The sequence below is a fragment of the Serinus canaria genome, chromosome 2 (assembly GCF_022539315.1).
Source record: "Serinus canaria isolate serCan28SL12 chromosome 2, serCan2020, whole genome shotgun sequence".
In the NCBI taxonomy this organism is placed as follows: domain Eukaryota; kingdom Metazoa; phylum Chordata; class Aves; order Passeriformes; family Fringillidae; genus Serinus; species Serinus canaria.
Genome location: NC_066315.1, coordinates 90216701 through 90241024, shown reverse-complemented (window position 1 = coordinate 90241024; position 24324 = coordinate 90216701). Strand labels below are relative to the sequence as shown.

General features: G+C 37.1%; 1 protein-coding gene across 1 annotated transcript in view; it reads right to left on the bottom strand.

Moving 5' to 3' along the window:
• Nucleotides 1-18365: 18365 nt before the first annotated feature.
• Nucleotides 18366-24324, bottom strand: part of LOC127059258 (gamma-aminobutyric acid type B receptor subunit 2-like) — a 262204-nt gene continuing 256245 nt past the window's right edge. Inside the window, exons 8-9 of the mRNA XM_050971022.1 lie at nt 19278-19338; nt 18366-18454 (exon numbers count right to left, since the gene is read on the bottom strand). Coding sequence (XP_050826979.1) covers nt 18366-18454; nt 19278-19338 — 150 coding nt within the window. The remainder of the gene's footprint in view (nt 18455-19277; nt 19339-24324) is intronic.

The window sequence follows — 24324 nt, the reverse complement described above, 5'->3', positions numbered from 1 at the left end:
AGTTGAGCTCAAACATAAAATTACTTTCTCTCTGATACCCAGTAATATGGTTCTAAATCATCTAATTCCCATCCACTTGAAAATAAAAATTATTCTATACCTTGACCTAGACTAGAGTGTAATTTAACAATCAAGAAAGCACTATACACATAATTTGAAGGGGTGAAAAACCACCTGAATTTCTCTGATTCTTACAGGAGACACATTCTTGGAGGAGCTATGTATGACTAATTTAGTTCTACATCAAAAAGAAAACAGGCCTCTTGAAAATAAAGTTGAACAGAATTATCACTATAAATTTGTGTAAGAGCATGCCAGATAAAATTACACTTTTTCTAAAATTATACTACTATAGATTTAAAGAAAGCATAAATAAAAGAAAGTTTAAAAGCCAGTTTTAAAAGAACTGACTCCAAATTAAATTAAGATTTTTGTTAGTATTTAATTTTTGGTGGAAACAAATAATGAATTAATGAAATCAACTTATAGGTTTAAATACTGCATAAATGATTTTTTCTTACTACAATAAATTTATCTTGCAATTTCATTTGATTGCCAAGCAAAACCAACAAATGCAAAATATAAATTCTGAAATATTAAATCTCTTTCCCAGATGTTAAAGAGAATTACTGCATATAACAAAATTCAGTACATGTTACTAAATATTTTTTAAAAAGAAAAATGTAAAATTATATACTTATAATCAAACAGCATTTGGTTTTTGTTTTTTTCTGTTTGGTTAGTTGGTTGGTTTGTTTCTCCAGAGATGTGCTTGTTAAAATATTCTGCGTTGGTAACAAATGCATTAAGAGGAAGAGAGACAGGAATCTCTGCTGAGGTGACTGGATGCCAGACTGGCTTTCTGCAGGGAACAGGCACAAGGGGACACAGTCAGCCACAGCAATGAGTGAGGAGCCTCAGGGAGCCCACAAAGCATCCAAAACCCAGGTGCAGCACTAACAATTTCTGTGCTTGTAAAATTCACTCCAAAACTAACCCATCAGCCTGAGGTGACACCTCCCACAAGACTGCTGAAGAGGTAAGGCACCACACACCAGGAAGTCGTGGCTTTTCACAGGCTGTTGGGTCACCAGCTCGGCTACCCTGGTTCAGCCATCATAAATACACAAATTATCAGACCATTATCTATTGAAAAAACTAATTTGCTCAATTTTTTGGAAGTAAATTGCTATTACCAGCTAGCCTTAAAGTCAGCCTAAGGGGTGAAAAATTTGGATTAATATTTCCATTCACAAGCCTGGTGTTGAAAACTTCACTGAGAGCTTCCTGGTTTCTGGATGGGGCACTGCTGGCCATGCACCATCACCTGCAGGTACAAGAAAACTTTATGGACCAAGGCAGCCTAAGTTAGGATGGTAAAGTCTCCTTTTTTCCCTTGTCCTACTACAATAAGTCATTCATGGTGTTATACCTACCAATTCTAGGAACTGAGGAACTAGTCTTCAGATTTGCTGTGCTGTCCAAATTATTGTGCTGGGGAGGAATCTAAAATTAATTTAATCTCAATTTGCATTACTAAAAAAATACAGTTTGGGCTTTTTCAGCTTTCTTAGCAAGGATTCTCATATTTTCAGATCTAATTTTGTTTGATTTATTCTTCAGCAGCACCAAATTATTTTTGTGAGATCTAAAGCCAGTAAAAATAAGTGTCTGAACTTGGTTATTTAAACACTATTATATGGGAAGTGACTGAAAATTTTAAACCTACAGAAGAAGCAACTGGGTAGTGCTTCATTTAACTTATTTCCACAGTTAATTCCTCCTTTTTAGAGCCCCTACACTATTTATTAGTTAGAAGATGATTGGTGGGATTCCTCCAAACTTCAGTGGGTATGGTGTATATCACAGCTACCTTCTCCAGGGTCTCTGTCAAGAAGCTGAGGAGGACAGGCACTTCTTATAGAGTATGATTTGCTTGATTTCCTATAGACACATAGCAAAGGATGAGATTTAGTTTCACTCTGGAACTGTCTGCATCTTTCTGATATTTGCATCTGGGTAAGTTCAAGACAACTTACCCAGATGCAAATATCTGGGTAAGTTGTTTGAATTTTCATGGATATCACACGTGACACAGCTTTCATCTCCTGAGATGACCTCCTTGCAAATAAAAGGTGAAGGAAAACAAACACAGAACTAATAAATTATTCCCTTCTTACACAATGATTTATCACATGTAGAGCATAGCTTTGAAGAGAGTTGAAGGACAAATGTTTGAAAGAAAGGTTTTCATAGAGGCCACTAAAGAAAACAATACCTGCTCACAAAAAATAATCCTGCTGTCACTTACACCTGTACAAATAGAGAGCAGCATTCAGACAACAAAAACTGAGCTCAGCCAGACATGACTCCTGTTGCACTGATGAATTTGGGCTTAAGATTTTTTTTACATTTCCTACCATTTAACCTGTTTAAGCTAATTATTTACTTTTACCTGTTAATAAAGTAATTCAAAGGTCTATGACTGTTCAAATATAACTTAAGGAATTTCCGTTACTATTTCCACTTGTGCTAGCCAGGAGATTCAATGATCTAGGCACCAAGGTCAAAAAAAAAAACAACATATAGGCATAATTAACAGCACAGATATTTTCTAGATCTGACTCAATACTTTTTTGTGACAAGAAAGAGGAATTTCCCCTAGCCCCACTCAGCATCCTAGATCAGTAACAGGAACATTCCTCTGAGATCCATCAAATAATGGTTTAAGTTTTCTCTCAGAAAAATCTAGAGGTGGGATCCAAAATCAATTTTCCCCCAGTTTAGATTAATGCCCCAGCTTCTGGACTGTCATTTTTCTCTTTCTTTGTGGTAAATTAACATTTAGTTATTTATACATAGCAGAAAAGCATAAGCATGAAAGACTTATAAATTCACCTCCAATATATCTCAGGAGCAGTTCAGTAACTTCAGAATAAAGGAGGTTTTGATGTAAATTCTTTTTCTACAGTGAGTGGAGGTTGGAACTACATCTGAATTTGCACTTTTTATGTGGGTGGTCTGCCTGCTGTGTATGGGGACATCCTGAGCAATGTTGCATTTTGTCAGAAAACAATTTGTCCTGAGGTATTAGGGCTTAGACATGGCTTAAATGTGCCACATTTTAGTACAAGTCTGGAGTAGATAAATGCTGGTGTAAATATGGGCATGGAGGGAACTAAAGATCAAGCAAACATCTGAGGAACAGCTTGCAGATCTACATTTTTACCATTTAATTGGTAAACTAACTAAAATAGCTTTCAATTAAATCCATAATATTCAGTTATCAAATAAAACAAATATTTTAATGAAATTTGGAAATTCATTTTCCTAGCAATTTGTACATTTGTCAAAGCAAAACAAACAAAAAAATCCAAGAAAAACCTCATTCAAAATGACACACAATTAAATGTATAGACACTTTAGCAAGAAAAAAATTCTATATACACTTTTTTCATCTGTAGTCCTAGAAGAAGGCATTGCAGCAGACTATCACACACCTGGTATAACTTCATTTCTTGAAGGAAATAAAGTTTTGCATTTCATATGTCTCAAGAAAATAATTTCTATATTTTGGGTACTGAACATTGGTTCAGATTATAAACTATAAGATCAAAGTAGGTTGTGGATCAATACCTAAAAAATTTAAAGGCTGCTACAGTCACAGATGAGTATTTAATCCATGTGCAAAACGAGGTCTCTTGTGTTGTCTGTCACATTACAGGTTTGACTGTGTAAGATGCTGAAGGCCCTGAATGCTCATCTTTAACATTTCGGGATGGATTCAGAACTTGCTGCATCAGTCTCAGAGTTTAGTGTTACAACTACACTGTCTTCATAAAGTACTGTTTAATTACAGCCCATACACAGCAGTAATTCATCATACCATAAGCTACTGCTGATTAAAAGCTGTAAGCTGGTTTTAAAACCTTGTGCACTCATTATAATCAACAGTAGGGAACGATTCCTAAAGGCCTGACCCATTTCCAATGAGATTTGACCCAATTCAGTGTGATGCAGCTTCTTTTATATTTTATCTGTTGTTTGGGTTTTATCCATCTAACAGATCAGCTATTGATTTCTATGGAACAGCACAATTTATAGAACCATTCCAGATCAAAAAGAGAAACCGCTATTCCATTTTGTTTGTCCTTGGTTATTCCATTGGGATTAATTACCCACCATCATCTAGCTATCTTCTTTTGAAAAATAAAATGTGTATGGCATAACTGTCCTGGCAGCTTCTTCTACTACTTGAATATTACATAGAGTCACCTGATGATTTGGCCAATGTGCAATCTGAATAGTCCCCTAAGTCCTTCTCTACCCTCATAATTATGGATCACAGGCAAAAATCCCATCATTGAGAAGGGCTGTTACATTGTAGTCTAGGATGGAAACCTATCATGTGTACAAGCTAAGAAGCTCTCCTCCTGCTTCAGACCTTTACAAAGCACCCACGTCTTTTAGTTTGGGAAATCTGTGGCAATTTCTTGAGCAGCATTTAACAAATCTCAGATGAGGACAATTCCCAGAAAACTCATATCATCTGAGAGAAGGGAAGACACAGGAGGATGTTCTAGTCAAAGCACAAGGGAGTTCACCACTATTCCAGGGACTGATTAGCACTGGCCTTCTACAAAGAGTGGGAAATACACACATGGTAGTGACAGAGGACATTATATGATGTTTATGTCAAATCTGAGATACCAGTATATGCATATCACTATTTTTTTATTCAAAATTTACCCAATTGTAAAATTCCTAGCATTTTTACCACAGCAAGAATTAAACCTAGTTTTCGAGGTCTAGTTTTTTAACAGTTCTCTGCTCTGCAAGGATATCAACAAAGATGAATAAAAAAAGACTGACAAAGGGAAAATTCAGAGTACCCTGAAGATGGTATTTCCTTTCTGTGCATCTTGGGCAGCTTTCCCATTTCTGTTTTAGTCAAGAAACTATTTGGAATGCTAAGTGCCAAACAATTTTACTGAACTAGAGTAACATTATGAAATATTTCAACTCTGTGTTTCCATCTCCATCCTGAGCAATGTAAAACAGGGACAGAATTTCACTTTCTTAATGCAAAGTGACTGAAAGCCATGGACTAAAAGACGCCATGACCTAATCTCTCACCCAGTTAAAATCAGGTCTGCCAGGACAGACTATTCCAGTTTCCTTATCTGGTCCTTGAATTGAGTTTACCTTGGCTGCTAGTAACTTTTTCATTGCTAGAGATTTTCAATATTAGTTATTTTATACTTTAGAATGGAGGGAAAAACTATTTGTGAGTTTTTACCTTTAATCCTGTAATTTCTGACTTTTGAGTATTTGGTTTATGACATGCAAATGTAACATTTCACTCCCTTACTCCTGTCTCCCCGCTTTTTGCTTGTTTTTAATAATAGTTGCAATGTCAAGATGAAAGGAAAGCTAACAAGAGGAATATATGTAGTCTTAAATACAGCATAAATATTTCATCCTAAATTTATTCAAAATGACAAAAATATGAATGTCACCTGGAATGAGCGCCTCTTGAATGAGTGTAAATTATAGACAGTCATGAGATCAATTAATTATATTGTAATGAAGATTCTGATGAGCCACTTTTACACCTGTTCTTTTAGTCTATATATTAGTGATCTGCTGAAAGCGCAAAGCAACAGGTGCTGCAAAGGCTTAGAAATCATCTTTTGTCTCCATCCTGTGCATCTGCAGCTTGCAGTTATCTGAACTTCAGGAGAAGCACTGCTACATCTGGGGTTCCAACACACATAATTTTAATGCATGTCCAGAGTCCACAGCTGGCATCTGCCCAAAGGATGGAGTGCACCTTGCTCCCATTACCCGTGCCTGGCTATGGCTCTGCTGTTTGAGGAAAGAAGGCTGCTCATAATGACAACATCACAGAATAATTTAAGTTGGAAAAGATCTCCAAGATCATGGAGTCCAACCTTTGACTGATCTCTGCCTTGTCAACTTGACCATGGCACCAAGTTGCCAGGTCCAGTCATTTCTTGAATTCTTCAAATGTGTCACCAAAGAGGCAGTACACATTTCTGTAGATCTGTTTCCCAGCACCAGGAGGTATGTGTGCAGACTGTGAAGGCCCAAAGCTACTCTCCCAGTACATCTGTCCACAGCCCTGTAGGATAGGAAGCCCTGCCAGGGATGCTAGTTGGACAGCTTTGCATGGGCGCATCTTTAGGAAGAAAAAAGAGCCTTTCCTTCCAAGCACTCTGCCCATGCAAGAGCAGCCAAGGTTTTGCTAAATGGAAGAGCTCCAGGCCAATTAATGTGAATAAATTGAACCTGACAGATAATTTAAGATAAACTTTTATTCCTTTTAGTATCTCATGCTAAGTAAATCTCTACGTTAAATTTCAGAAGGCAGAGTTGAGGAACTTCGCAATGCTCCTTCCTAGACTGTTATTCTCTTTTTCTTATTCAGTAAAAGAGAAAAAAAACCATTTTAATTATTCTGGACAGATCTCCTTTCTCAATCACAACAAAGGTCTAAGGGAGGAAAAGCTTGGAAAAATGCCTGCATGCTCAAATCTCCAGTTATGAAGCCAAGTGGGATGCATTTTTCAAGCTACTACATCTCAAAAAAGTTAGGTTTCAGCTTTGCTCCATTTGGGATGGGGCATGCCTAGGTTGACTTGGCTGCCAGCTAGCTTTACAGAATCACAGGATACCCTGAGTTGGAAGGGACCCACACAGATCACTGAGTCCAGCTCTTAAGTGAATGGCCCATGTGGGGATTGAACTCATGTCCTTGGCATTAATAGCACCATGCTCTGACCAGCTGAGCTAATCTTTGGGAAAATCCACTTTGGGAAGCATTTTCAAAATTCTTCAGTGCCTTAGAAATTAAATAGCATAACTCAGTTGTCTTTCCCCCAAACATTTTATCTTTTGTATTCCTTTCATTTAGTCAGCCTCTTCCATACAAATAGATAGATCGTAGAGAGATAAAAATGTAAACTGAATTTTCATTAAAAAAAGATAATTGAAATATGTATTAACAAAGGAAACAGAAGCAAAAGTCCAGCTCAAGACCAGGCAAGGGATGTAATATTTAGTTTACACAATGGTCCATGGCATCAGTAGGGCATTCTATATCTAAAGGACATCTACGTACATAATTATGGCTTGCGAGCCCATGGTCTTTTCCAGAAGTAATGTTTCTGTAAACCCACTCTCTCCAGAGTCAGTCCACAATTGGAGTTATGTGCACCACTGATTTTATCTAGCACAGTAAATCAGATGGACTAAAGCTACTTGAGACTTTCAGGGATTAAAGTAGCTCTAAAGTGCTGAAAAATGAACCTGTAACACACAGGCAATAATCTAGCATTTGGCTACAGGTTATCACTTAGGTTGTCAGCTGCATTTATCAAACCTGGATATGAGAAGTTAAAAAGCTTTTGATGATTTATAGCTTCTGTACACAACCGCAGCCTTAAATCCTACTTAACATTTTCTGGGTGTGAAAATTCACAAATTGTTTTTTAAAATTCTGTTCTCTTCTCTGAATTCAACAAGGCCTTTGTGCAACTACTGACCTTTGGGATTCACACTTCAGAGACTTTCCAAAGTCTTTTTCTCTGGAGAGGGAAGCACAGACCAAATACGTGAATAAGTCCCTCATTTTATCAGGCTGTCTGCCATTTACTAGCAGAGCACAACGCAACATTCGCCTGCTGTCACATCAGACTGCTGCAGCCATGCTCCAAATGTCACATTAGCAGAGGCAGGTTAAAATCACTTTGTGTTACAACACTTTCTGCAATGACCTTTTGAAGGGCCAGAATGAGAGGAAAGCTTAACTCCCCTTGCTCTGTGCAGGGAGCTTCTCCTTGTTTTTCTCCCAAATGTGAGAAACACGTTTCATTTTCAAAGGGGAGTTGTCAGCTTTTATGAACATGTGACATTCCTGCAATCCACCGATCACTCCCTGGCTCCATCCTATATCATGTGAATACAAACAGCATTCTAAAACAGCAAAATTGGTTCCCTGAGGATTAGGGTCTCTGTGTATGTCAGACACCTTTTTCTTGAGGAGCACAGAGACCTGCTTCCCCTGATGTACTCAACTTTCCATTCTGACACAGGTCAGGGCAGTATGCAGGGCAATTTGCCCTACCAGGCCTATAAATAACTTGACTTTTAAAATGCCCTGAGCAGGATATGTGTATTACTAATTTGGATCCTATAGCGTACTTTTAATAGAAACAAGGATCCATCATGACTATATTATAGATGGGAATATAGGTTTCCCAGGGAAGAGCTATCCAGCTTGCTCAGTGCAAAAGCAGAAGGACTGGAACAGACTGGAGTGGACTGCCCAGGGAGATGGAGGAGTCACCATCCCTGGAAGTGCTCAAGAAATGACTGGACCTAGCCTGACTTAGTGCCAGGCTCTATTTTATAAGGTGGTGATCAGTCAAAGGTTGGGCTTGATGACCTCGGAGGCCTTTTCAGACCTAAAAGATTCTATGAGTTAGGGGATACACTTTCAGTGAGATATTGCTCCCTTTCTCATCCTTCAAGCTAGTCTTTCTTGGTAGATACCAGATTATTTGCAGTGGCCAAGCCACTGACAGGGAGATTGTTCCAGTGCTTCCCATGTCATGTGGGGCTTCTGAGACCACCTAGTGAGTCCAGTCAAGCCCCAAATTTGGTAAAATAAAAGTAAATTGATAATTATACACAAGGGCTTAATCAGTAAAGATTGTACACTCTGTCAAGCATGGCCTGGATAGCTCTGAATTGGATATGCAGAAAGCAGCTCAAGGAGGGAAAATATGTCCATGGCATAAAGGTTAAACAAAGAGGGGAGGGAAAAAGGGAGAGCACAGCAAGCTATCAAACAGCTTTGTGTCAGTAGCTGGGGATCATATGAAATAGCACTTAGATTTATGTACAAATGATGGTTCCTTCTATCTCTGCCTGACCCTGTTCCTTACACGAACACTATTAATTCAAAACATTTTTCATCCTGGCAGTAGTTTGAACTAAATCACTGCTAAATCATCTGTGGTGGAATCACTTTGTTGCAGGTAGATGTACTAGATGAATCTAATGAAATAATTTGCTTATGAGGAATTCATCCCTTGTCCTCTATAATCACTTAGGGAAAAAATTATACATGTGCTCCAGTTGAAGATAACAAATACCAAGATGGATGGAATTTCAAGCAGACATTTTTCTCAACAGTTCACATTCATGTTCTCCCTTTGGTTTCAATTTTTGAAATAGTAACTGCAGAGTAAGAAAAGTATGACCCAAGTCCTTTCATTGCAGGGGCAAGGGGACATTAGGGTCCTTAGTAAGCTTTTAAAAAACGTTTTTACCTTAGTCCAAAATGTATGGGGTGTAGCTGTTGTGGGGCTTTTTTACTCCAAGACTCTATAATAGAAAACTGAAAAATGAGCTTCTTCAAAATATGAGATTACAAAGGGTCTTTAGTGACTCTTGGAACAGAGAAATGAAAAGCTACTATTTGCTGAACTGACATCCCCACTTCATTTCTTTCTGAAAGGAAGATGAGAAATTCCTATTGGAGCAAATCATCAAAATACACTGAAAATAAACAGAGACATGTTTATCACAGATGTGTAACAGATTCAATATAGTTATATTAAATAACATGATTCAAACCAGAAAATAACACCTGTACCATTGTGAAATACTACCAAAAGTCAGACATTTAGACAAAATCCTAAAGATTTCTCCCAAATCTATTAATTACATGTGCTCATTTCCTATTACATGTTGACAGAATCAGAATACTTTAATTTCTCAACTAGTGTCCAGTGATGATATATTGAAATAGATAATTTTTTCAAAAATTAAAATGTCATCTTAGAGAAATAGGTGCCAATACAATGACAGCATGATCTTCTATGATTTGAACTTAAATAAACATTTGCAATGGCAGAAAAAACCAAAACTATTATTAGGATGAAAAAAGGGGACAAGTAAATTTGGAAAGCAATTTAGCCTTTCTGTATCCTTAATAAGGAGCTAATAACTGGACTTAAACTGCTTCTGTGCTCTCAGAGTTGTAGTACAAATGCCGATATGAATTCTGCAGCATACAAATCACAACTGCCTTTGGTCACTTACACAGTGAATAAATCAATCTTCACTCTTTTTTTAAAAAATATTCCATTTTCATCTCCCTTATCTGTAATAGATCAGAGTTGTTTTCTCATAACACCATGATGATATTGTCTACCATCCCTGAAGCAGTTCTGTGAAGGAAATTTTTATCAAATATACATTGTTATATTATTCCACAGATCCAGAGATATTTTAGACTTTACGTGATTATCTTCTGTATTTATCTGTAGCCTACGACTATACAAACCTATCCTAGCTTGGTGCGCTTCTCAACAATTCTGTTTTGTCTGTTCAAAAGGTAATGTCAAATAAAAAATCTATGTCCTTTCTGTGACCTAGATAAACTTCATTTTCTTCTTTTATATTCATTCAGAATTAAAGTTATTCTCTTTCACAGCTCTGTATATCTTGAGGAAATGTTTGAACTACATGTTAGGGATGATGTCATTGCAGTAGACTGAATTCTATTAATTACACCAAATTAAATATTTTCCCTTAATATATACCAGAATTTCATGGGTTTCTTGTAAGTCTTCTGGCTGTTTTTATCCCCTTACCTTTTTAAAATCTTTTTATGTATTACAAAGTCTTGCAAAAAAAAAAGCATATCTCTGAGATATCAAGGAGAGAGATGTGCCAGCACACAGCTCTGCAGAGAGCAGCAGCTCATGGTGGCCCCATAGCCCTCAAGAAAACTTCTGTCTCTCTTCAAAAGACAAGGAGGACTGGGTGGTGACAGGGAGGGACAGCACAGTCCATCACCTGAAAGGGAACATCTGAACAAGTTAACTCTAGTAGAAGTAGGATTCTCAATGCCAATTGAAAAAAAAAAGGTTAAATTACAGTGAAAGTCAGAGAGCTCTGAAGGAAAAATCGAACAATTCTTTCAGGTTCTTCTTAGATATAATTTCTTTAGTGGGGTACTAACTCCTGTTGGCTTTTTGGAGCTGGATACTTCAGATTCTGGTAGAAATTAATAATTGTAAAATTATTTTCCATTGCTTTTCAACATTTTTTTCTTTGCTGTTGCATTTGAAAGTTGCATTTTTTCTCAGTAATTAAGACATCTCCTGAGACATTTTTTGCACAGCGTAGTGACAGAGCCTTATCAGGTGCTGCGAAACACTTTGCCTCAGAGTACCTGAATGAACTGGAGTGGAATCCTATGATAATGACAGCTTCTTCTATAGTGCACGTGCATGTCCCAGTAATAATTACTTGCACAGTTCAAACCACCTCTAAAGGGGTGAACCTTTCTGTACAGCACAGGCACAGAGCCAGAGTGATTAACAGGTCTCCCCTGCTCCTAACACCTGCCTTGGGAAACAATGAATGCAGCTCTTCCCAGCAACCCTCCAAGCCCACTGCAATTTGGGGTGGCACAGGAGTACCCAGCTAGCCTGAAATTAGTTGGCTTGAATGCTGATAGCTGCAGAGCTGTGGCCTCCCATAGCTGTGCTCCCAATGGAAAGTTACCTACCAAACCACTGATCTTGCCCCTGGGCAGATTTCCAGCTTCCAGTCTGCTCCATGTTATTGTTGCTGCACAGCTTGCAGCACCGCAGTTGGCCTGTTTAAAGCTAGCTCAGGTAAAACATAATAATACAGAACAAAACAAAACAGACCAAAACACAACAAAACAGAACAAAACAAAACAAAACGAGCTGCCATGACGACCAGCAGCTGCACATTAGTGTCCCCTTCCAGAGTGTCCTCCCTGGCCTCGCAGTTTATATCCACACAATACAGCTTGCTCAAAATGAGGTGACTCAAGTAACTCCCCACACTTAATTGCATTAATCTGTCTTTGTAAATAATTCCCTAAGACCCCAAACGATTTCTGTAGCCCTTATCTGTCCTTTCTCCAGGTTGACATGACAAGTACACAACCCGGGTACCTGAATTTTAATGCGCTTTTCTGTGTTTATAAAAACAAACCAAATGAACACAAACCCCAACTCCTAATAAACAATGCCAACAGATTACAAGAGAAGTGGCTGGCAAACATGGCTCCAGGTAGGTATGGAAGAGAACAAAAACTGAACAGGAAATGTGTCCAAAAGATCTGACAATAAAAGGGGAAAACAACTATAAACATAAATTAAATATAATATCCAGTATGGTTTCACCTAACAGAGGACTTTTATAAAGGTGAGTGAAATAGTGATAATAAAATTTCAGGTGATGTTCAGTGCTAGTGAGGTACAGCATAACATACAAGAGAAAATGAATATCAAGTACACAAATACAGCTGTTGGGTCTAAGTAATTAAGAGCATCCAGGATGAGGCCCTGGACTTACTGTGGCTGATTCTTTGAAAACATCAGTGCTGTGCTCATTGGTGGCCAAAGAGCCAAAAAGAGGATGAATGTGGCAAGACAGAGTATTGTGAAAGAAGTTAAAATAATACAAGAAAGGTCATTCAGAAATATGAGTTATGGAGGTGGGCATTTCAGAGCTGCGTGTGGCTCTCATTAAGCTCTCACAAGAGATAATATCAAGAATATAAAAAAAAAATCAAGAAATGTAGAGGCTTATTAGAATTATAGAGCAGCTTTTACATGATGAAAAAACCAAATGGAAGACAAAGACTTGCATTTCTAAGGAGACTCTTTGATAAGAGAGATCTGTAAAACATGAACAATGTGTAAAAAGTAAGCCATAGTTATTCACTGCTTCTCACATCACAAGCAGCAGGGTATGCCCAGTGAAATTCTAAGACAGATTTAAACATCTTGATTTAAAACAAACAGATGGAAGGGCTTTAATCATTACATGCATCATCATTTTGTGAAACTCAGTGCCAGAAGATGTGTTGAAGGCTGAAAGTATAAATGGATTCATGAAAGACATGACAAATTGATAGACAATAAATCCACATGGAATGATTAAACCTTATGGTCCAAAGACACCCTCCAGCTCAAACAGGCATGGAAACACTTGCCTTTTGGATCTCAGAGTGCAAACCACACACCTGTTCTGATACAGACACCCACCCATAATAAAGACTTATCATCTGTTTGAGAAATCCCAGCTTCAATTCTCTTTCTGCCAGAGGAGAACTGTTGTTTCTACCTCTTTGTATTTATGCATGCATCTGGATAACGATTTTAATTTCATGCTAAATCCTTGTACAACATAGAAAAAATATCCAGACTGATAGACCAGAAGGCAAAGGGTAAGTGGCCCTGACACCTATTAGCAGTTTTGGCTGAGGGATCAAAAGATTTTTGTTCAAATGAATTTGATTTAAAGGAAAAAAAGAAAACAACAAAACACAGAAATGATGCTGGAAGAGCAATTAAATTTTATGTTTCCTCCCTAAAAATAACCTAATCACAATTCTAGGGTTTCATGCTTATCCTATGTCTCTTACAAGAAACAATGGAGAGACGTACAACAAGTGGTGTTAATAGCATATTTTGGACAAGTATTTGTAAATAAAGTGCCAGAATCACATCATGGACACTGCAGAGGAGCAACAGCTCCAGAAGAAATACAGCTGGAGTTGTAGAGAACTCAAGATGTAATAAAAGTAATCTGTCTGTCTCAAGGCACAATGAATACATCTATAGCATGTCAGGTGTCTGTTTAACTTGTTTTCCAAACTTCCAAAGATAGCAATTTTATACATTTTCCAGAGTTTAAATATCCTTTTCATTAAGAAGTTTTTCCTAACATTGGCTCAAATCCCCACTTCTATTCAAATCTCTTAATTCTCAGCCAGATGTTGAGGGCAAGGACAAGAAACTGTTTTATCAGCAGCAGCCATGCATTTAGACCCTGTTCTCTAAGCCTAGATATTTTTGTATTAAGGTAATTTCCTAACCTTCTGTTTTCTCTGCACATTTTCTTAAATAAGCACTGGACAGAGTAGTTAGCTATAGCCTTTTGGCACCGGGGAGATTAAAAGGATACTATTATTTTTACATCCCAGTGCAGAAAATTTCTTTTTTACCTTTTCATGTTTTTGCTTATTCAGGTCCATTCACCTACTGTAATCTTTAGCTCTTTTTATGTATAACTATGGACTGGTGAATTGCTCTCCACTTTGTATTTGTCCAAAAGTTTGCTCCAAATGTAGCACCAGACATTTGACCTAAAAATTCAGCATTCTTTTTCTCTTGGCTGCTTCTTCAAAATATTAATATTTGTTTGAATCCTTGTCTAGTCCCTCCTTGTACTTGGTGACTCTCCCAGAGACCACTATACGTATTGATAATTATATATTCTAGTTAATCTTCTTAATCAGTAATGTCAATATTCAGTGACTCCAGATTTAAGGCACACCCTTTCAGAGTTCTTTTGGTGTACTTCTCCATATTGAAATGGGACTTTAAACCAGTTTTGTGGATACTTTTATATTCATATAGATCACAGGTTAGTGGAAGGTGCACGGCATGGGAGTTGTAGCCAGATGATCTTTAAGGTCCCTTTCAACCCAAACCATTTTATGATTCTGTGAATTGATCACTGAGATTAAAAAAACACTGGTCACTAAGGTATGGGCAGTTGCAATAAAATTACACTACTCATATGGAGATAAAAATGGACTGAATATGGTACAGCAAGATGTTTACTAATCACACATTCATGTGATTACAGTCGAAACCTCCCATTGGGATGTGTCAGAAGTAAGCTTTCTTCAGCACTTCCCTGCTTTGCTTGAAAAATTATAGGTTTTTATGATATGGTGATCTTTATGTAGGGTCCAGCTCAGAATCATCTGCCCAGGATAAACAGTCCACAGTTTAATTTATGTCTTTGTTACTCATCACATAACACTAGCAATTATTTAGTGATTGTTACTAAAAAATTACTCAAACAACAGAATTCTGACTTTCTTTATATACTTTTTTCCTAAATTCATGTCTAGATATTTGAAGGTATTCCTTAATCCTAAAGATTTTAACATATATAAGGAAATTTTATTCTGACTTTTAAAGTTTTTTGCAGAAGCAGTGAAATATTAATCCACTGATTTTGGATATCTGACACCATGATTTCCATTTATTATTTATTTATTTATTTATTTATTTATTTATTTATTTATTTATGTCTGAGTTTTCAGAGTTCTTGCTAAATATTTTCTATTCATTGGCCAATACCCTGTCAACATTATCACAGAAAAAAAAAACCCAGACTGGTTCTTTGGGGACAGATATTAAATAAACATTAACAAAAATATTCTAAGGCAATTAGTCTCATCATATATATGAGCCTTTGCGGAAGCAAGAACCAACAGTAGTTAAGAGCATGCCAGACTCTATTTAGAATAACAGAAGGAAACTTTTCTAGGGCTGGATTGATGCCCCTGGAGAAGAAGTTATAGATTAACTGGGGATCCAGGAAAGCAATTCTGGGTTCTTGTGTACCTTTCTATTCACTGTAGAGTAAACATTTATTTGTCCACTTCTTTTGATTAAACTCAGAGAAGAATATCTGCAGAAGTGCAGTAAGGCTTTTTCTGAGAAGACCAAAGGTTTTACACTTGACATGTGCTGCTGTCCCTCTTGCTTGGTGTACAGATTCAGCTTTCAACACTAACAAATGGCACACCACATTACCTGGCTAAATGAGTTGAAACACTTGAACTCTTTCCAGAAAGACACGGCAGGTGATCACCCTCTTCCTTAAAGTTTTTTCCAATATGCAGTGCCATAGACTTTTGTTCTTATCTACACAAAGCACAATTTCTGCACATTTCATTTGTATTTATTTAAAATCCTTTGATTTTCCTTTTTAACCTATTACAACACAAATGTCTCTTAGCTTTTGTTTAATGCCTGACAGAAATAGGAGTCTGACTGAAAGCAAGGCGCCTTCTAGGCTCCAGTCAGATTAATCAGAAAGGATCTGCCAAAGTGAAACATTTTGAAGGACAGGTATAGATCTGTTCTTGAAGCCTCCCATATCAGAGCAGTCTACAATCTCAGCTTTGTTACTGCCCTCCTTGCTCCCTGATACGCCCACAAAAGTTGTCAGGACTCTTTTAGCTCTCACTAGACAAAAGATTTTGACCATCTACTTCAACTACATGTCTGACTATGAGAAGAGTTCTTAAATTGCACCCGTGAAAAAATTGCCATTCATTCAGAAGGACGTCAACTCCAAACATCAGTTGGATATCTCAGCTAAACTAACAGTCTGCTCTTTATTCACCAGTAAGGTAGGAGGAGGAAATGCTATTGCATGTGCTTTGTATTCCCTGTTGCATACTAAATAATTCCTGGGAGGTATTCATGATCTATATAGCAGCAAGCAGTTTGGTCACAGCTATCTCTGGCACCATCTGTTTGACCACTTGCAAAAGTAACAGACTGCTCAGAAGCTGAAAAAGAGGCATGACTTGCATGAGTTTGGGAAAAACTGTATCTAGATCCAAAATTAAACCAGCTATTCAGAATTTCATCTCACTGTATCAGTTCTACTGCAGTTACCCCTTGAAACCTCACAGGCTGATTTTCCCTTGCCTCTGGCAGATGTGTTTGTCTGCTTTTTCCATAGCCAAAATGTTTGCAGATAGTCTCATTAAAGCAAAAGTTTCCAGCAAAGAACAGAAAATATAGCTCCTGAGACTACCCTGCTTGTTTTTCTAGCCAAGCAAATGAGGAACAGAGGTTTTGGCCATATTCTGATACATGATTACCTAATTATCTGCTTTATTTTTCTTCATTGAATTATTTCAACTGTGACCAACTGACAAGTTTCATTTAAATTGTTAAAGAAATTATAAAGCAGTGTCGATGAAAAAATGACTCTTGAAGTATGGAACACTAACACTGGATATTCCTAGTTATCATGTTTGGATAATAAGCTACTAATACATTTAATATAAGCTATATTCATAATTACAACTAATCTTACAAAAGCATTTAAAAGACATCTTTGATGTGTTCTTTTTTCCTTGAAATCATCATGATTTCTATTGTTTTCTTAAAAAAAAACTCTTTAACCAATGAGTTGTATATCTGTCTCATGTGTGATCATTCCTAATAGCTATAACTACAAAGGAAAATCCCATTTACCATTTTAAGCACTGGACTTAATTAATTTCTTTAGATTACTAAGAACTTTCCCAATAGTCTAAGAATTATTAAATGTTAATGAGAATGTTTCAGAAAGTTTCCTAACCAATAAAGGATTCTTTTGAACAAATTAATAATGTCTACAATTATACCACAAGTATTGAATATAAAAGCTTTGAACAAAACTAATACCAATAAAAGAAGAACAGAAAAATCCTTGATAATACTTAGACTATCATTTGTAGTTAAAAAAAGGAAAGCTTTCATCTGTGTTGTTATACTGTTCCTTATTTCAGTTTCTCATACATTTTTGCACATTCTCCTTATTTCCAAAATGGGTGAGAAACTAAACAAAACTTGAGATGATCCTTAAAATGTGCTGACCACTTTCATGAGTAGAAATCCAGCCCTTCTCAGGCATTTCTCCACAGGATGCCAGAGGTTTTTTTTTCTGTAGGTTAATTGGAAACTTTTATCTGATGATCAAAATACTGAGTATGTGACTGAATCACTTCTGAAATAGTAATTTTGGAATTGCAAAGGATTTTAAAGGGGTGGCTGTCTCCTGTGTTTTTACTGATCTAACAATATTTCAGCTGACAATAAAATAATTGGTGTTAAATAGTATCTGATATGAAAATGAAAATATTGTAAAGAACCTCAGTTTAAATGGTTGGAGATAAAAATCAATATAAAAGATATAAATCAATATAAAATCAGCTATCCTGGACTTCTACTGCTCTTCTGGATTAGTTCAGATGACATATATTGCACCTCCCCATGATCCCAAATAACATCCTTAATGTGCAGAGAGAACATGCCAAACTTCCTCCTTGCTCACGTGTTCTAGGAGCGTGCATGTAGCTACCTTAGGCAAAATGCATTAGAGCTCCTCCAGACTTCTGAGGGATAAACACCTCTGGTAAAAATTTTCTCATGATTCTTTCATGTGGCTGTAAATACCACTATTATGGAAAAAAACGGGGGCAGGGGGGAGAAAGAAGAGGAAGCAACCAATATTCATCATTAGTATTGAGCAAGAATTCCTAGATTATGTTACTGTGTCTGCAAAGTTTTGGTGGAAATGCTTCCGGGAGCATGAGTTAATAGCATCATTTACTGTTGTGAAGGCAAGAGCAATTCTGAAGATTGCTTCAGTAACTCAGAATGAGTAACAACAGAACCCCTTGAGTGCACTGCTGTTCATTAATAATAATGTCCATACATCAGACAATTTCTGTTTAAAGAACGAGCCTTTGTAACTTGGTTAGCAGGATTATGTTTAAAGAGCTCTCCTGAAAACAAAGGGAGAGCAAGTTTCTCTCTCATGCATTGTATGAAAGGAATTTGCCAGCTTATGACTACCCTCACGAGACCATCCAAATGCAATCATCTCTTGTTTTATCTCAGCCTCAGCCTGGGGAAAAAAACCACATGAATTGCATTCTATAAACTGCAGAAACAGCTACAACATGAATCACCATTTCTGCAGAAACCTCTCCCAGCAAGTGCCTCATCCTGGCTGCAAATGGCCCCTGACAAATCCCTGCAGCTCCACTCGCGGTCTCTGCTGCTGAGACCATTCCCTGCAGGAGCAGCTCAGGCTGAGAGGATGCAGCAGGCTTGCTGAGTTGTGCTGTGGAGCATGTTGCCTCTAAGGGATGGGGTCAGCAGTTTGTGTCCTCTGCACACTGAGGGACTGACTCCTGAAGCAACTTTTAGCAAGCAGTTGCAGAATGTCAAAAGTGAGTCTTCAGAGAGCGCAAAAACTAACTTGAAAGAGCTTAACAACAAAAATCCACTTCACATTGGTTTTAAAGAAACTGTATTGAGAAGTGGATACTTTGCTGACCAGTAGAGTTTTTTAAACAGGTACAGGTTGCTATAGATCAGTAGTTTCCGTAAATATGGATATTGTAATAGAGAAAAATTCCTAGAAATACCACATTTTAAATGGGTAATACACACTTATTAAGTTCCTTTCTGCATCTTCCAAGCACTTCCTTTTCAAAATAATTGTACGTATTTATAACATCCTGAAACAAATGCAACTGCATACATAACATAATGAAAATTGAAACTGTATACATAATATAATGAAAATTGTTTGCAACCTACCTTGGAATTGTGTAAATTTGATGGTTCCCATCCTCTCTCCATTTTTGAAAACAACATCGCCCTAAATAAAATAAATAAACACCTTAGAAGTTTTATAAATCTCTCATAATATAGTTTACCATTAACATTTTAATTTTCCATTGACTATTAAAATTAACAAAACAATGATTAAATCCGAAGATGGAAGATTGAAACAGATTCAAAATAACTCAAGAACACCTCCTTAAAGCCTTCTCTTCTGCAGATTTCAAGTGGCTTTAGAAAGTGGCCCAGGGTTACCACCCACTTTTCATTTCAAGGATATGGAAACAAAATAAAGCCAGCAAGTTACTGAATTTCAGATGATAAGATATATGCAAGCAATTTATTCTCACTGTTTGTTTTATGAAGGAGATGCAAAAATCTTCAAAGATCACACAAAAAATAGTTTTCCACTTCATTCATCCATCATACAGTTCTCCAAATGGCTCTAGAAGTTATTTATCTTGTCTTATATACTTATCCTACTAGATTATGGATACCAGTAGCTCCTATGGCTTGGTTTTGTACTATACCAACATGTGTGTCCTAGTATTCATTTTAATTGTGATGTCTTTAAGTCAGTATTACCATTTGTGGTGCTATACACTTCTCAATATAGTGGTCATGTAATGCTAAAACCTCCTCAAATATCCCTAGGAAATTGCTCCCATCTTTTATGCCATCTTTCTGGATTAAATTAAGAAAAGATCTTGTTAAATTTCCTCCTTAGTTCAGCTATTTCGTAACTGAGTATGAAAGAAGAGGGTTTCATTCATTTGTGGTAAGTATTTTTAATGTTTTGAACCTGTAGTGGAGAGCTGAATGCTGTCAAGATAGATTGCTGTTCTCCTTCATCCCTGGCTTGGCTTATTAACACCATCTCCATAAATCTTTGTTTTGGCAGACATCAGTTTAAAAAACCAAATGGTAAACCTGTGAGGCTACAGTACATTCTCTGTACCAGACTATTACTTTTTGGACAACCCCTTCTGGTCACTGAAGGGATGCACTGAAGTACTGAAGTCAGGTCCCTGCAGGAACAGTGCAATAGTTTTGTAGTACAGCACACTCAACTCCCCACCATTTTCTGCAAGCCACAAAACACCATTTCCCTTTGATAAACAGAAGAAACCTTAAAAAGTGTAAGCCACATTGTGCAAAACTTTAAGAAGCAAAACCCCCAATCTTCTGGCTATTTTATTTAAAAAAAGATAATCACATTTGAAGCAAAAGTGATATAAATAGAAAATAAAATGTTGAATCTAATTTTATAAACTACAGTAATGCTAGTAAGAAATAAGCCAATCAGTGTTCCAGAAAGCTGTCTTTAGGAATTGTGTGCTGATTTATGGCATGAGAAATGAACTATAATCTGATGATGTTCTAGAGCTCACATCAAGCCGTTTCTTTGTTACTGAGATAACACACCATAAGATTTAGCTGGAGAGTTGTCCTCTTTACACTTGAGACTCATAAATTACTAAAAGTGTTTTTTCTTTATTTAAAGTGGCGGATGTTTGAATAATAGATATTACTAATATACACATTAGGATGTGACATTCCAAAAGCCAGTCTTAGCACTATTTCATCCTTTCTTTTTACCTCACCACACATTCCAGCACACATGCCAGTACAAACTGCAGTTTATGGTGTGACACACTATAAAACCTAGATCTTATGAAATCCACGTGAATATAGCAACACACAAAATCCTCTTTTACCTTCCACTGTGTTTTTGTGACATTACACAGGCATATTTAGATATTGATTAGCAAAAGGACAAATGATTGTATAGAATTAAAGAAAATAATTGAAGCAATGTTGATACTAACTTCTTCAGAAAAAGATCATCATATTCAAAAAAAATTTCTTGAACAAGTAAAAATTTTATTTCAAGAGATGTAAAATAAGACCTTGGTCCTGAACAAGCATTTAAATCAACTGCTCAAGTGAATAACTTGCACTTAAAACAAACCCCACATTTTAGTATAAATTAAATAGTAAATTAGCAAAGCTTTCCTCTTCATTACACATAGCTCATCTCAATGGAGACCAACAGAAACCACACTGGTGTCTTGGTGCTTATTTAACTTTCTTCAACCTACCCTCTACATTTTTTTTCTTTACTGGTTGTAAAAGTGAATGTCAGAGTAAATAGCAATCTGCCCAGCTGATCTGCACAACTTTGAGCTGTGGACAGGCATCTTCACCCTAGCAATGACCCTTGAAAAGTTGACGGGAAGGAAATAGAAAGTTTGTGGCTTGGAGTCCAACAGAGAGAGATGTGAGCAGAGGGTGGAAAAGGAGCTGAATGGGCTCAGTCTGGCACAGTCTGCCCGCCCTGGATATTGCTGCTGTGCCACCACGGCACACAGAATTTCAGTTTTTTTGGCCCAAACACATCCCTGTATTTGGGATTCATTGCAGCTGCATAACACATCATACAACTTTGTACAGATGTACTTTATTTAGTTTTCTTAAATGTACCACAACCATAAGTATAAACCATACTAGTGTCACAGTACAAGTTAGGTAACTCGAAAAACAGAAATATAGAAGCTTATGCTGTAGGTTTTTTAGGTTTTTGTTTGTTTGCTTCTTGATACATCTCTGACCTGCTTCCCTTGTAATTGTTTGTCTTTTTTTTTTTTTCTCCTTTCCTCAAAAAACTTGAATGTCCTTTACAAATGATGAAAACCAGACTGGATCAAACATTTCAAGAGCATCAATCTCACCCTTGCCACATACAAGGACATCATCTCCCTATTTCTTCTGATTACCATCATGTTTCTTGTGCTGTTTTACAAACCCTAATGTTGATTTGTATACTTTGTTATACAGAGTAACTGTTTCACCCCCTTAATAAAAAGACATTTTCTACCCTCCTTGAATGTCTTCTTTCCCTTTTATCTAAAGTCATTAGTCCTTTATTTGTGGTCAGAATAAGGAATCCACATCATCCATTCACACTTACAAATTATTAGCCAGCACTGGATTTATTCCTGACACATGGGACTTCCCCTGTCTTTACAGCAGTCATTTTTCTCTACTTGGAAGGAACTGTGTATTATGCTTCTCTATTTTTTTTCCTGGTGGTTAAAAAGCAGGTCTCTTTGCTATTTTATGAACATGTCATCAGCTCTTTTTCAGCTACTGAGCACTAGTATTTATTACAATTTTCTTTGCATTATCTTTGACAGTACTATTATTCAGCTCTGGACAGAAGCCCACGACAAAGTTAGAATTCTTTTATTTTTCAGACACTGAAATCCACAGCCAGCACATTTTTTCATTCATATCTTTAGTTGTCTTTGTCTTCTTTAATCAAACCAGAGTTCATAAGCTCCTTAACTGCGCTCTCAGTCAGGGCCATGACTTTGTCATCATTTAATTTACTGTGTATTTTCTCCTGCAAACTATCTCAAATTTAGTAAACAGAGACATAAGTGCATAGTATTTACTTAATAATTTTCAGTACTATCCCTACAAGAAATGTCTGCTTTAGACCATGTTTACTTCCTCCTTCAGCAGTCTTCCACCACATGGCATCTAACATCTATTTATTCAACTGTTCATCATTTACCCAGCCTACTTGTTATCTTATTGCTGGTTTGAAATGCCATAAATATACATTTAAGCTAAATTAACACAAATATTCCATCAGAGGAAAGACCATGAGAGCATTGACAGAATTACCACAGCTGGATGCAAGACAGTCAAAAACCACAGGACTTCTCTGCCCCGAATGTTTTCTGATGGGCCAATACATTTCAGGATACTGCTTCAGTTCCACTTCACTGCCCAGGAATCTGGGCTACTCTGCCCAATACACAAGTCATCTCCTCATATAACAGTATTTAAAGCCAGTGGCATCTCATGAAACATCTGAGACCACACAGTCAAAACCACTCCAAAAGTGACCGTTGGTATTCTCCCCCAAAAAAAGTTAGCTCATTCACTTTTGGGGTAGTTGAGTGAGATATTTGATATCAAGTAAACAATCTAAATAAATGCATGCAGAAATACCTGAAAAGCAGTAAGGTAACTATGACAACTGAAATAATATTTTACATAATTTTATACATTTTTATATATTTATATAATATATGAAATTAAATCTGTTTCTTGAAGTTCTGTGACATCTGCTGAAATCAAGGTGTACTTCTGAACTTGTAGTTTCCTTTTTGATCTATGTCCAATAAAAGTACCAGCCAAGGAGGGTGAAGCATCCCAGGATAGGAAACCTAAGAGTTTGCCAGCACCCAGAGGGCAGCTTACTGGCCTCTCACATTGTTCCTAGCTCTACAGCTCTACACCTACCTGGTGCTAGCTCAGCATTCACCAGGCCTCTGTGTGAGCTGTAGTGGTCTGCTAAACCAGCAAAATACATTCGGTGGTTTGTTTTGGTTTTTTGGCTTTTGTTTTGGTTTTTGTTTTGGTTTTTTGTTTGTTTGCTTGTTTGTTTGTGTTTTTAGTTTTTTATTGCTTTGACGAGTGGGTGATATGTTGTTCCTGAATTACTGGACCAGAGCCAGCACAAAGGAGCCCTGAAAGGAGGCAGGTACTAGCAGAAGGAGGTAGGAGGAAGGGAGCAAGACACTCTCTGTTAGCCCAGATCCTTTTATAAGTCTTTCTATGTTTTCATGCAGTCCACACAGGCTGCTACTGACTTGTTGCACTCAATTTACTCATTCAGGACTCCTTAGCTACTGACACACCTTCCCTGACACACACAAAGCAGCAAGCTGGGATTCTGTGGCTCTTGGTTCTGCAACTTGTGGGCAGTGAAGAGCTACACACTGGAATTCTCAGCCTTTTCCACCCTCCAAACTTCACGTTCAAGAGAGTGGTGTTTATAGAGAAAGGCAATATCATTTATCCTACCTAACAGGCTTTTAGCTCTGCAAGTATCACCTCACTTCTGAAACAAAACGGCAAGCTTCCAGCTGAGGGCAGCTTGTGCTCAACTCTTCTGCTTTCAACCTAGTTACATCACTCATTCAGCTGCAGACAAAGAGCTAAGCAC